Source organism: Oratosquilla oratoria, chromosome 14 (genome assembly GCF_046742065.1).
Source record: "Oratosquilla oratoria isolate Oo_2021 chromosome 14, ASM4674206v1, whole genome shotgun sequence".
In the NCBI taxonomy this organism is placed as follows: domain Eukaryota; kingdom Metazoa; phylum Arthropoda; class Malacostraca; order Stomatopoda; family Squillidae; genus Oratosquilla; species Oratosquilla oratoria.
The window spans coordinates 49,981,734-49,996,733 of NC_134790.1; the positions used below are offsets into that span (position 1 = coordinate 49,981,734).

At 41.9% G+C, this 15,000-nt stretch overlaps 1 protein-coding gene across 1 annotated transcript in view; it reads left to right on the forward strand.

Moving 5' to 3' along the window:
• The first annotated feature begins 5,532 nt into the window (after positions 1-5,532).
• The window catches only part of LOC143032655 (uncharacterized), a 15,049-nt gene continuing 5,581 nt past the window's right edge, over positions 5,533-15,000 (forward strand). Inside the window, exons 1-6 of the mRNA XM_076197535.1 lie at positions 5,533-5,593; positions 10,844-11,029; positions 11,450-12,211; positions 12,262-12,902; positions 13,200-13,305; positions 13,627-15,000. The exon at positions 13,627-15,000 is cut by the window's right edge and continues 282 nt beyond it. Of these exons, the coding sequence (XP_076053650.1) occupies positions 5,533-5,593; positions 10,844-11,029; positions 11,450-12,211; positions 12,262-12,902; positions 13,200-13,305; positions 13,627-15,000 (3,130 nt within the window). The remainder of the gene's footprint in view (positions 5,594-10,843; positions 11,030-11,449; positions 12,212-12,261; positions 12,903-13,199; positions 13,306-13,626) is intronic.

Sequence of the window (15,000 nt, forward strand, 5' to 3'; positions counted from 1 at the left end):
TAAAGTTTCAGATGGCTAAACAGTCTGGGTTCACACCAAGTATGTCAGTAACTGATCAGATCCTAGCTCTCGGTATTCTTGGGATGCGCCTACCTGAGTTTCAACAAGGGTTTTTTACAGGTTATGATTATCCCAAAAAGGAATTTAATTCGGTGCACCGTGGAAAGCTCTTGAATATTTGACTTGGTATCTGGACAGAGGGTGATGTAAAGTATGGTAGTAACCTGGGGAATGGTCGACCTCTTCCCTGCAATCGACCACTAGCCTATGGAAATTCTTTAAGGTGGGATCATCGTGTTGAACTTTGATTAAGTTCTCTCGGGAAATTATTTGGTTGGGGATATCAAATTTATAGTAATGTGTCTACATTACTATCAGAGAGGGGAGTTTGAGATCTGGTGATTGCACACAGGGGAAAAATGTCAGGGTGAAGGTGATCTTCCACAACAGTAGGGGTCTTGTCACTAGGGAAATTTATAATATCTGGAGGAGGAACAACCACAGATCCAGCTCTATCATTTCCTAGGCTGAGACCAACTCCGGGGACCGGCATAGAGTCTTTCCAGACGCCAACTTCTACTTCTCTCTGAAACAATTTACACTGTAAAAAGACCCGAGCCACCTCGATGGACTGGGTAGAAAATAAATCACTGACAGCTACTTTCCTTCCTGTCATCCTCCTACTTATCTCAGGCAAAGCCTGTTTGCTCACTATGGACTGAGCTGCTTCAGTGTCTCGAAGGACATTAATAGGGAAAAGGGGACCTTTCTCATAAGTAGAGAATTCACCATGGGACTAGAAAATTTAAAGGCATCTTCACGGGAAGGAAAGGGCCCTTTCACTACAAGTGTCTCTGGTTTATGAGACCATAAGATTTTGGTCCATTATACTGGATAAGTGCTTTCGACCCACTAGGGCACTTTGAAATTCTGCAACCTGGCTCTTGGCATCGAGTGATGTGATGGCCAGGTTTATTACAGTAGTTACAGGGAGAGGAGAGAGGGTTGGGGATAGAGGTTTTTCTGCATGCTTATCATCGGGGTTGGCAAGGGGACCTACTGATGGCTTTACAAAATTGCTTCCCCACTCTACTTTCAACCTGTTCAATACTGAAAATTGGTTGGCAAGTAGGGCTGCTTCAGTTAAATCAAGAACATCTTTCCAATCTAAATGAAGCATGATTTGGAATGGAATTCTACGTTTAAATTCCTCGAGGACCATCAAGTTAACGAGTTGATCATAAGTTTTTACTTTGGTGGCAGAGAGCCATTGTTTAAAGGTTCTGAGCTTTTCAGAGGCAAATTCGACCAAACTTGAGTTAGGTGATTTCGTCAAGTTTCGGAACTTTTGTCGGTAAGATTCAGTTGTAACTTGATATGCATTGAGGATACTAGATTTCACTAATTCATAGGAAGAGGAGTTGTCAAGACTGTTGAAGACTTTGGTGGCTGTTTCTACCAATTTGCTTTGAATACTCCATACCCATTCTTCTACGGGCCAGTTTAAGTGCTCAGCTAGATGTTCGAATGGCCTAAAGAAGTATTTTGGTTCTAATTCATTAAAGTTGGGAATAGAGGCAACTTGGTTATTCAATAGTTGGGCAGATTTATTATTCCTATCTATGTCAGCTAATGTTAGTTTACGCTGGTGTTCTAATTCTAGTTCTATTTCACGTTCTTTTAGTTTCATCAATTCAAGCTCCCGACCATCTTTCTCTCGTTCCTCACTTTCTTGTTTCATTCTTTCTCTCTCTAGTTTAATTTTCTCTAATTCTAAAGATACAACTCATCTATTCAAGGGAGAGTGGGGGGTGGGGCTTCAGGCTGAAAGGGGGTCAGTTTCGTCACCAGCACTCTCCTGGAGAATTAGTTTGAATGCATCTGCATCCAGTTCTAATGAAGCTACGAGGTATTCAATAACCACTCTTTTAAGTTCATAATTTCTTAAGGTAGAAGGGGCATTAATTCGGTAGGTTTGAGCCAACAGCCTCCAGTCTTTTTTTCTTGAGATTACACTCTAACTGATTCACTGAAGGATTATTAATAAAAGTATCTATATTGAAAACTATTTTAAAGGTAAGAATGGGCTAAGTTTGACTTAAGGTGGTTGAGTATATCTTTACTTGAAGAATTCTACTCCATAGAATTAGTGTGAACCAAATCTTGGACTTCACACACAGAAATGGTTTAATTTAATGTTCGGATGGAGTAAAAATGATGATGGGTCTTTTTAAGTACCCGGTCTATGAACTTTTATTCTATAGACGGTATGTAGACTAACAGTACTCAGAGCTATACGCACGAAACTACGGCTAGTCTGCTAAGAGGTTACCGATAGGAAAGAGGAGAGTTCACGCATAGACTGTCGCTGTAGCAGAATATGGCTAACTAATGGTCTGAATCTTAGAATACACGGCTTGCTGTGCAGGTATAGTAAACTTTAAAAGCTGTGGGGGGATAGTATGAATCTCCTAAGCACAGATATTGAGGAAAATGTCACTATAAGGGGGTCATAACAATGGTTTGATGGAAGCCTACAACAACTGAGTAAATTAAAAGGTCGCTAGTTAACCCGGGAGGGATTGGTAGTTGCATACCCGAAATTTTTTGGGTGAGTTACCGCGAACTTGATGAATAGAGTTTCTCCTTTGGAACCGTTTGAAAATGTTGGACATATGAATGTCAGGGTCTCACACTTCGAATAATCGACACCTTAATGTTTTACATCCTATCATCTAACCTAACGTAATATTGGTATTCTAAACACAAATAAAAAATGTATAAATAGTTAAGTGATAGTGAGTGTATGGGAGTAATGAACCAAAATGGCAATCGTACGTGTTACTGAGAATTGACGTTAAGTGGTTAGCAGTCTTCGATATTACCTACGGGTTGCCAATTTATTTCACGTCTAGAGAGAGAGTTGATGATAGCAAATACAGTGTTTCGGAAGAAAGTCAAGCATAAGTACACATGGGAGAGGGTGGTGGATGGAAGGGTGGTAGATAGAGCGTTAATGGATCATGTAGTGGTAAATAGGATTATGATAGGAAGAGTTAAGGATGTACATGTGCTAAGGGGAGAGGGTGGGGGAATATCAGAGAATTTTTTGGTGGAAGGTAAGTTGAGAGTGGAGGATAGATGGAGAAGGAGGAAAGGGACAAAAGGTAGGGAGGTGCTTAGAGTGAACTCTTTAAATGAAAAGGAAAAGGAGAAGGAGTACAAGAGGAAGCTGAAGGATGAGTGGGAGGGAGCGAAGGATAGAGTAGAGCTAGGTGTGGAGGAGGAGTGGGGATGGTTCAAGGAGGGAGTCACAATGTATGCAAGGATGGTGTGTGAAACAAGAAGGACAGGAGGAAATAGAAGGAAGGGTAGTGAATGGTGGGATGAGGAAACAAAGACGGTTGTAGAAGAGAAGAAGCGAGCTTTCACAGATTGTTTACAAAATAGGACGAGGGAGTCATATGAGAGGTACAAAAAAAAAAAAAGAGAAGTAAAGCAAAAGGTAAAGGAGGCAAAGAGGAGAGCAGATGTGAAGTGGGGTAAGAGTATGAGAGAAAATTTTGTAAGTAATAAAAAGATGTTTTGGAAAGAAATTAAGAGAGGAAGACGAGGCGAATCAAGTAGAGAAGAAAATGTAAAAGGTGCAGATGGAAAGATGATAATGGAAGAGAAGGCAGTAAGGGGAAGATGGGCAGAATATTTTAGGGAGTTGCTAAATGTGAAGGAGGATAGGGAGGGAAAGATAGTTGCATTGGGAAATGCTAAGAAAATGACCGCGATGAGTGAGGAAAATGGAGGAGAAATAGGGAAGGATGAAGTGAAGGCAGTTAAGATGATGAAAGCAGGTAAGGCACCTGGTCTGGATGGATGCCATGCAGAATGTCAAAAAAAAAAAAAAAAAAAAAAAAGGAGGTACATTGATGGTGAACTGGCTGGTGAGGTTATTTAATGTTTGCTGGAGAGAGGGTAGAGTGCCGGAGGACTGGAGGAGTGCCTGTATAGTTCCACTTTACAAGGGAAAAGGGGACAAGTGTGAATGTAGTAGTTTCAGACGGATTAGCTTGTTAAGTGTAGTTGGGAGGGCTTATGGGAGGATCTTGATTGAGAGGATTAGGAGAAGAACAGAGGGAGTAATGGGTGAGGAACAGTGTGGATTTAGGACGTGTAGATGTTGTGTAGATCAGATTTTTGTGGTAAGACAGATATATGAGAAAGCTATAGGAAAGGGGAAGGATGTTTTTTTGGCTTTTATGGATCTGGAAAAGGCTTACAATAGGGTAGACAGAAAGGCACTGTGGGAGGTTATGCAGATATACGGGATAGGAGGAAAGCTTCTAGAAGCTGTCAAGAGTTTTTATGAGAGTAGTAGAGCTTGTGTCAGGATTGGAAATGGAGAGAGTGGGTGGTTCGAGGTAAAGGTGGGACTTCGTCAAGGATGCGTTATGTCGCCCTGGCTGTTCAACTTATACATGGATGGGGTAGTGCGAGAGGTAAATGCAAGTGTTGTGGGTCAGGAATTGGAGATGGTTAAAGAAAATGGAGAAAAGTGGGAGGTGAGCCAGCTGTTGTTTGCGGACGACACTGTAGTTGTGGCAGGATTCGGAGGAGGGATTGAGGAAGTTGGTGACAGAGTTTGGGAGAATATGTGATAGAAGAAAGCTAAAGATAAATGTGGGTAAAAGTAAGGTGATGAGATGTACAAGGGTTGAAAGTGGCAGTAGACTGGAAGTGAGCATTAAGGGAGAGCGACTGGAGGAAGTGGATAGTTTTAGATACTTGGGTGCAAATGTGGCAGGAAAAGGTGGAGTGAAGGTGGAGGTAGAATGTAGAGTGAGAGAAGCGAGTAAATGCCTTGGTGGATTAAAGAGTGTAATAAGGAATAAACATTTGGGAATGGATGTTAAGAGGAGACTGTATGAAGGAGTGATTGTGCTAACAGCACTGTATGGGGGCAGAAACATGGAACATAAGAGAGGAAGAGAGAAAGACTTTGAATGTGTTTGAGATGAGGTGTCTGAGAAGTATGATGGGGGTTACTAGGCTAGATAGAGTGAGAAATGAGGAGGTGAGGAGGAGAACAGGGGTGGAAAGGGAGTTGGGAGATACGGTTGATTAAAGAGTAGTAGGATGGTTTGTACACATGGAAAGAATGAGTGAAGAAATACTAGTAAATGAGGTATGGAAGGCAGATGTGAAGGGAGTGAACATGAGGAGACGTCCTAGAATGAGGTGGATGGATGGGGTGAAGGGGGCTTTGGGGAAGAGGGGAATGTCTGTTGAGGAAGGACGGGAGAGGGCAGAAGACAGGGGTGAATGGAGAATGGTTGTATATGGATGATGTTGTGATGCTTGAGGTGGAATGGGCGGGTGGATGGGGGATGAGGTAGTATGTGTGAGCAAAATTTGACGCAGCCCGAAGGGATTTCTCCCCGTCTTCTCCTTTTATGCATGGTGGGACGGAGAGGGGGAGTCGCCGATTTATATGTGTACATATATAAATTACCATCCCTTGGCAGGCCCCCAATTGTCATGGGCTTGCTAGGTTTGGCCGAAGTTGAAGAAATGTATGGAAATAACTCCGGGTCTAGGGGTAAGTCGAATTCAGGCTCTGGAGAAAGCTCGTAACAAAATGAAACGTATAAAGATTACAGATAGATTACGGTACGTTCCCATTAACAGCTCATATAAGACTGGGATATAAACAAGGTTATAAAGAAGGTTGATTAATATGGAAGTCTGCATGAAAGTTAAATAATCTATATTCATGAAAAAAATAAAGATTTACCGGTTTTACAATTACATACGTACAACTCACAGTACAATGGGAGATCTAACATAAATACTTTTTCCTAACTAAAAACATACAAAAGAAATAATATTTATAAGTCCAAGATACGGTTTCACTATACTTGTAAATTAAACACTTGGTATAACGATCAACATCGTCGAAGGGGTGAGACCAGGGAGGTGAAGTCCATGTGTATGCTTCGAAGCCTAACGTATGGCGTACGTTTGTTGTACATTTCAACAACGTTGGACGAGACGGCTTCAAAACTTCGATCGTAGCAGGCGGGAGATTTGAATGTCGCATTCGATTCACGGTTAGCTATGACAGTATGTATGTATGTATGTATGTATGTATGTATGTATGTATGTATGTATGTATGTATGTATGTATGTATGTATGTATGTATGTATGTATGTATGTATGTATGTATGTATGTATGTATGTATGTATGTATGTATGTATGCAAAGTTTCTTGGTTTTCGGATAACGCCTTCATTACTGTGGAAAAGCAAGAATGCACCTGCGCTCGCGCGTTTTGGCTAAATATTGCGTGGGAGCGTAGTTTTGGCAACAACGTTCCTGCTTCCATTTACGTATGCATTAATGTATAGACTTTTAGTATAAAAACCTTTAAGTTTCTTCTTGTATCTAAGATTGACATGGTAACATTATTATATATTATTTGTATGCCCATTTTTGTAAAGAATATGTCCATGGATATATTTTAAATCCTTGATGTTCATTGCCTCTGGCGACATTTGGCAGCTCTTTTGTTGGCTCGCGGGAAAGTATATATATCAGTCGTGTAACTGTCTAGATCTACTCTATTCAGAATCAACACAGCGCCCCTAGAGGTCGGACGTCTCTCCACTCCAGCTCACTGAACAAGCGCCCAGCAATCTTCGCCGGCCGGTGGTGGTTAGGAGATATATCTCCATTGCTGCTGCCGGTCTGGCATAGGCAGACCTCTTCGTTGACGTCGGCAGGCGGGTTTACACCAAGACATATACACACATTTCGCAAGTCACGTAATTCTCTATTTTCAGAGTAGTGCTTGGAAGAAAATAGGCACACGCACACTTGCTCGCTAGCTTAGCGGAGGCCCGACCCAACTCTTATTCAGAACCCTTATCTGATCACCGGCTGGTCGACAGAGATAAATTTGGAAGACTCTCTGTCCAACCGGCCCGCACCCACGCGCTGGCCTCTTTGCTGACGCTGGCGAGCGAGTTTACACTTCTGACATTTCCACACAATTCCCAGTCACGTAATTCTCTGCTTTCAGAGTTGTGCTGGAAAGGAGAAAGATAATACAACACCCGCCCGCCTGCCCCCCCCCCCCCCCTCGCACCGCCACTGGATCAACTCTACAGACTCTCAAACCCAACCTGGGGAAAAGCAGGAAAAGCTCAGGCCTTACCTGGGGCTAAACAGGAACGCGCTCTACACGCGGGAAGTGAACTCTACTCACTTCCCTTTAGATACATACACACACCTCTCACGAACATAGCCACGACCCACGCACAAACATCCACACTTACTTTTTCTTCGACTAAAATTCGCTTCCTTTCTAACTTTCTCTTATACTACATCTTATTTCAGTTTACCTCCCACTAAAGATTTTTTCCGTTTTTCCACCTTTCTCTACTGCTACGCCTCCTACCATTTTCTGAACTTTTGGTGATTGTAATCCCGGCGTCGGCGCCGCCGTCCGAGTTCCCTGTCCATTTCTCCCGAGCCACAACCACTAACAGCCCCTGATCGCTCGCTTAATCGCCCGGTGGCAATAGCCCTCTTTTATACACTACTATCTTTTTATTTTCTTACAGACATTCTTCCCCTCCCAGAAAAACCGATCCTGCGCAAGCGGGTGGTCTTACCTTGCAAGTCGCAAGTCGCACTCTGTTCTTTTACTCGGAGTCCCTGCTTACTCCTCTCTTTCTTTGTCTGGCCTTATACTTAAATTTTCCACTTTTGCTGGACTTAGATTTTGTATCATAAGTCGTTGAATTTCTCGACTTTGTATATTTGCGTAAGCTTTTTTTGATAGTCGATTTATTTCTCGAATTGTGAATATATGAATGTCTTTGTAGAACTCTATTCTTTGCAAGTTGTTGTTATTCCTCAACTTTGCATTTTTGGATACCCTTATCATCAAACATGATAATTTTTTTAATTTTTTTTTATTTACAGTCTACAGGAAACCAACCAATAAGGACGATTTGACTCACTTCCTATCCCACCATGACCTCAGTATTAAAAAAGGTGTAGTCATAGGTTTCTACCTCAGAGCTCTCAGAATATAGTTACGACTACAGGCTCGTCGTAGTGAAATTTTTTATTCAGACGCACATGAGCGCATGTACGTATGTGTAACTCGGACTATGCCGGCCGTTCCCACGGTAAGGCTTGGTGGACTTCTCGATATCCAACTGTAAGAGTACTGTTAAAGTGATGAATTATATTTATATGATGTATTCCATTCCTTTTGTACACTGTTAACCAAATTCTATACATTACATATAGATTTATGTATGTCTATTGTCTTGTGGAACTCTCTTGTCAATCTTACGAGTTGATTTACGTAAGATAAGAGAAATTACATATTCTCTTAATCTTCGGACTCCGGTGAGAAAGTTCTGTGCCTACGTGAGGTGTATTCACGTCTGAAGACTCTTAAAGTGATGATTTCTATTCATCGGATTGTATTTCGTTCCTTTTTGTGCTTTGACAAACTATTCCATACTTTGCATATGAATTTATGTATGTGTATTACCTTGCGGATCTATCTTGTCAATCTTAGGATTTGATTTACGTAAGATTAAAGTAATTGCATATTTTCGTCGTTTTCTGAGACTGTAACGTCGTTGTGGGCATGCTAGCTTAAGCGCGCGCTAAAGAAATTGGCGTGTGAACTAATTTTGTGGCAACTGCGTCCCTAACTTACATTTACGTACGTATAGATATTCATATAAAAACTATTAAGTTTCTGCTTATCTAAGATTGACAAGGTAACTTCATCAAATATTATTATCTATTCATTGATGTAAAGAATATCCGTGTATGTACTTGGAAATATTCCTAAACACTCTTGTTAATCGTCGCGTCTAGCAATACTTGGCAACTCTCCGGATCTGACGGAGAAGAGTCTATATATATGTCATTGCTTGTAACGGTCAGGGACTCTGCCTGTACACTTCCGCTGCAAACGAACCAACAGAACAATCACAAACACTCCTCTTAAAATAAACAACACAAACATCCCAGCGAAGGACCATACCCGTGTGCTGGGTAGCACACTTGATAATGGCCTTACCTGGACCCCACACTTCCGCAAGCAGGGAGCGAAGGCTAGGGCTGTGCTGGGTAAGCTCAGACGCTTCAAAACTGCAACACTGAGAACCAAACGTCGATTGTACCTAGCCCTCGTCAGACCGATTCTGTGCCAGTCCCCGGGACTAAGCCAGCTGACATGTGCCACCAATAACTACGAGCATCAGAAGGTTCAGAATGCCGCTGTCCAGTTCATCACGGGCTCGCGATGGAGCGACTTCAAAACCACTGAGTCTCTACACCAAATTTCCAACATCCGTCCACTCAACCAACACAAACACAAACTTCACTCAAGACACCTAGAAAAACTGCACGCCAAACACAAACATCTGATACAACATATTACACCTAGACCACACCGTACAGACTATCTGTCAGCTGCGCCCGTCCCACGTGCGGTGTACACGATAAAACGTGTATAACCGCACCAACAAGTAACACACCCCTTCACCAGTTTGACTGGTGATAACCGCAATAATGTAATAATAATAATAGTAATGGTAATAATAATGATAATAATAATAATAATAATATCGGTACTCAAACCCGACCTGGGGTAAAACAGGAATTCTCATGCCTTACCTGGGGCTAATCAGGAACGCCCTCTACACGCGGGAAGTGAAATCTACTCACTAACCGTAAATTACACACATACACCTCTCACGAACATAGCCGCATCCCACGCACAAACATATACACTTCCTTTTTCTTCGACTAAAATTCGCTTCCTTTCTCACTTTCTCTTATACTACATCTTCTCATTTCAGTTTACCTCCCACTAAAGATTTTTCCGTTTTTCCCCCTTTCTCTCCTACTACGTCTCCTACCATTTTCCAAACTTTCGTTGGTGATATAATATGCTCTTCCTCCCGGCATTGGCGCCACCGTCCAAGTTCCTAGCCCAGTTCTCCTAAAGCCACGACAACATACTAGCCCCTAATCGCTCGCAATTCGCCCGGTGGCAATAGCCCTCTTTTATACACTACTATCTTTTCATTTTCTAACAGACATTCTTCCCCTCCCACAAAACCCGATCCCGCGCAAGCGAGGTGGTCTTTTCTTGGAATCCAGAATCCAGACTCTGCCTCTCCGAGCCCCCATTTGCACTGTGTCCTCTACGTTTTGGGACTTAGAATAATTTTTTCTATTCTCGAATCTTTGTGGACTCTGTTTATCAGAGCCTCATTGCTCGTGTCAATTTTGTCGGACTTAGTCGTAGAAATTTTCTCGACTTTGCTATTTTCTTTACGTAAATTATTACGTAGGACTTAGTTTCCATTCTGATGGTCGATATTTCTCGACCTTACCACTTATTGTCTTTAAGACTATTTTTGATTGTTATTGATTGTCGATATTTGATCGACACTTGTATATTTACGTGTCTTGGCAATACTAGCCTTTTATGTTCTGTGAATTTACGTGTTACGGACATTGTACTTTTCGCTAGTTTTGGCGACTTCTATTTTTCGATCATTGTTTATTTGTATCTTTATTTTTTTGAAGGAAATAACATTTCTTAAACAGAACTCTAGTTTTGAACCTGGCCCTTCCCCATAGGCGTCACAGGGAGTAAGGGAAATAGTCTGGCGACCTTGCCAAGGATCGAAGGATAGAAGTTCGTCAACAATTCTGGTAAGATGGAGATTCTCCAAGATTTTTTTAAGTCCCAAGACCTTAGAGTCTTGCTAAGTGCGGACGTTTCTCATTTGCTTGAGATAGGTAATATCCTAGAATTAGATTTGAGCGGATACACTGATAGGGCAGATATACTTAGAGTAGTAGTATCCCATTTAATTGAGAGGGATTTGTTACCCCCAGAGGCTATTCTATATACTCGTCCCCCTAGATTAGAGGATTCAGGACTAAGGTTAAAACTTAGAGAAATGGAATTGCTAAGTGAAGAGCGTAAGCTCAGAATGGAGTTAGAATTGAAAGCTAAAGAGGAAGAGACGAAGATTAGGTTGGCTGAAATTGAATTAAGCAGAGCAGGATTGAGTTCTGGAGTTAGCTCTTTCTCGCCTAGAGATTTTGATGTCACTAGATATATCAAATTAGTTCCCCAATTTTCGGAGAAAGAGCCGGAGACTTTCTTTGTGCAATTTGAAAAGATTGCAACTCAACTCAAAATCCCCCGAGAATACTGGACTATGTTAATGCAGTCTCGTTTCATAGGTAAGGCCCAACAGATATATTCTTCTCTTCCCCTGAGTGAAAACTCGTACGAAAGTGTTAAAATTCGGGTCCTAAAAGCGTATGAGTTAGTCCCAGAGGCATATAGGTTAAAATTTCGAAACTTTAAGAAATTGCCTCAAGTAACTTTTGTAGAGTTTGCGGCGATGCAAGAACGCCTTCTGGATAAATGGTGTACGGCTAGTGAAGTCGATTCTCTAGAGAAATTTCAAGAATTAATTTTAGTGGAACAGTTTAATTCACAGCTAGATGCAGATCTTAGGGTTTATCTAGAAGTTCAGAAACCAAGTAGTTTGTCTAAAGCTGCTATATTAGCAGAAGAGTATGCCCTGACTCACTCTAAGAAATACAAAACGGTAGATACAGACAACTTGAAGAGGACTACTTATAACACAAATACTAAGAGTACACCCACTCAGAATTCAAAACCCGAAGTTACACACACTAATTCTTACAAGTCCTATCCAAACTACCGAGACTTACATTGCACTTGGTGTAACAAGCACGGACATACAGTCTCTACCTGTTTCAAGAAACAAGGTAAATCCATGCATGCTAACCAAAGAACAACGTTAACTCACAACACTAACTGTGTTTCTGATAGTCAGTTTCAAGAAAAACCCGCTAGTCCTCCCAAAGCTATGCCATTAGAACTAACTTCCAAACCTCCCGTATTGTCTAGTAATGCTAGTTCCACATGTGGTATTAAGACGGAAGCAGACCCGTGTTTTCTACCTTTTATTTCGACAGGAACAATATCCACGACAGAGCATGACGCTCCTATACAAGTGTCCATTCTTAGAGACACGGCAGCTAAACAGAGTCTCATACTGGCTCAAGCTCTTACTAATCCACAACTAACTTATTTACATTCTGATGTACTCCTAGATGGAATCGGTGGAACCGTAGATGTCCTTTGCATAAGATATATCTAACTTCCGATTTAGTCACAGGTCCTGTTGAAGTAGCGGTAATAGACTCGTTGCCAGTTCCAGGGATCCAGCTACTTTTAGCTAACGACCTTGCAGGTAGCAAAGTAACCTTGCACATTGTTACAGAATCTCCTAACCTTGTTCTAGATTCCCCTCTTGATAACCTTAATCTTTATCCTGCTTGTGCAGTAACTCGGTCCCAGAGTAGAAAGGTAGATGAAGAAGACTCTTTTGATTTAACATGCTTATTTTCCTCAGAGCCAGAGACATTAACCATTACAGATCCTCTCCCCTTAACGAGAGAAAATTTGTTAAAGGAGCAGAAGAGCGATGAGACTCTCGTCCCGCTCTTCGAAAAGGCTGCCACTGAGGCAGAGGTAAATGACATTGACAGAGGTCTTTACATTCGTAAAGACGTTCTGATGCGTAAGTATCGCCCAGCAGCTACCCCAGCTGACCAAACCTGGGAAGAAGTGCACCAAATTGTTGTCCCCACTTCCTATAGAGAGAAAATCTTAGATTTAGCCCATTCTTCCGCTTTATCAGGACACCTAGGTGTCAGGAAGACCTTAAAAAGAGTAAGTGCTCATTTTCATTGGCCTACTGTGGTCAAAGTTGTCTCAGAGTATTGTCGTGCTTGCCCCACATGCCAGTTGGTAGGTAAAAGCAACAAACCAATTCCAGTAGCTCCTTTGCACCCCATTTCCGCTATAGGAGAACCTTTTTCCAAAATTTTGATAGATGTTGTAGGACCTCTTCCTCCTTCTAAGAAAGGATTCAGATATATTCTTACTGTTATGTGTTTAGCTACCAGGTATCCCGAGGCTATTCCCCTCAAAGATACCAAAGCAAAAACAGTAATCAAATCACTGCTGAAATATTTTACATTAGTAGGTTTCCCTGTTGAGATCCAAAGTGATCAAGGAAGTAATTTCCTGTCTAATTATTTTAAGAATGCATTGTTTGAGTTAGGTGTCATGCACACCACTTCCTCACCTTATCATCCACAGTCTCAGGGCGCCTTGGAAAGGTTCCACGGCACCTTGAAGAGCATGATGCGTAAGTTTGTACAAGAACAGGAGAAGGATTGGGAAGAAGGCCTTCCCTTCCTTTTGTTTGCTGCTAGGACTGCTGTTCAAGACAGTTTAGGTTGTAGCCCAGCTAGTCTACTCTACGGACATGATGTCCGGGGTCCTCTCAAGATGGTAAAGGAGAAGTGGATGGAAGAAGACGTCCAAGTCCCGTCCCTCCAGTATCTCTCTCAAATTCAAGAAAGACTGGTGACTGCCTGGAAGATTGCTAGGGAGAATCTAGAAAATTCTCAAAGGAAAATGAAGGTAAAGTACGACCGTAAGGCTAAACCACGTAGTTTTTCTCCAGGAGACCAAGTGTTGGTCTACCTCCCAGTAGCAGGTGAGCCCCTTATGGCCAAGTACCAAGGGCCTTATACTATTTTAGAAAAGGCCAGTAGCTTAAACTACATTATTCACACTCCGGAAAAAAGAAAAACTAAGAGGTTAGTACATATCAATACTTTAAAACCCTTCTACCACAGAATACCCATTGCCAGCCATACTACTGTTGGTGTAGATGAGACGGAGAGATTTTTCCCTCAGCCAGAACTGCCTCTTCAAAACTCCAAGATATTAGAGGACCTCGACTCTAAGGTAAACCACTTAGAACCTTATCAGCGATGTTCATTGAAGAAACTACTTCTCAAATTCCCTTCCCTGTTCACTGACAGTCCGAGGCAAACTGAGTTAGTTCAGCATGAGATAAAATTAGTCTCGCAGGATCCTATTAAACTGCCCCCATATCGGTTAAACCCGACCAAGAGAGAGTGCCTACGTAAAGAGGTAAATTCTTTGATTGATCAAGGTATTATAGAACCTTCACATAGTCCTTGGAGTTCACCATGTATTTTGATTCCTAAATCTAACAATACTTACAGGTTAGTAGTTGATTACCGAAGGGTAAATGAGAAGACTAAAGCTGATGCTTACCCCTTACCTCGGATTGAGGATATCATAGATAACTTAGGGTCAGCTACCTACCTTACTAAGTTAGATTTCTTGCATGGGTTTTACCAAATAAGCCTCCACCCTGATGCGAAGGAAATTACTGCCATCGTGACCCCTGACGGTTTATACCATTTCAACGTTATGCCTTTTGGTTTGAGAAACTCTCCTGCTACCTATCAACGTTTGATAAACACACTTATTACAGGTTTGCCAGGAGTAAGGAGTTATTTGGATGATATTATTATCTACAGTAAAACATGGGAGGAACATTTAACCCAACTTTATAATTTCCTCAGCAGAGCTGATCAAGCTCGCCTCACCTTGAACTTGGCCAAGAGTGAGTTTGGACAAGTCCAGGTGGCTTATTTAGGACATGCAGTCGGCAACTCCATGGTTAAACCCCTGGACCTCAAAGTGAAGGCTATAACCAACCTACCTAGACCTACTAACCGCAGGGAAGTAAGAAGGGTGTTGGGAATGTTCGGGTATTATCGCCGTTATTGCAAAAAGTTTGCAGAGATAGCTGAGCCCCTGACTAATCTACTGAGAAAGGACCAACGGTTTCAGTGGACCCCGACATGCGATCAGGCCTTCGCGCAACTTAAATCCCTATTAAAGCATAGCCCAGTGCTGATAACCCCAGACTATACTTTGCCTTTTCATCTCTATACAGATTCCAGCGAAGTAGGGATTGGAGCGGCTCTGCTACAAGAACGTCATGGTACCAAACGTG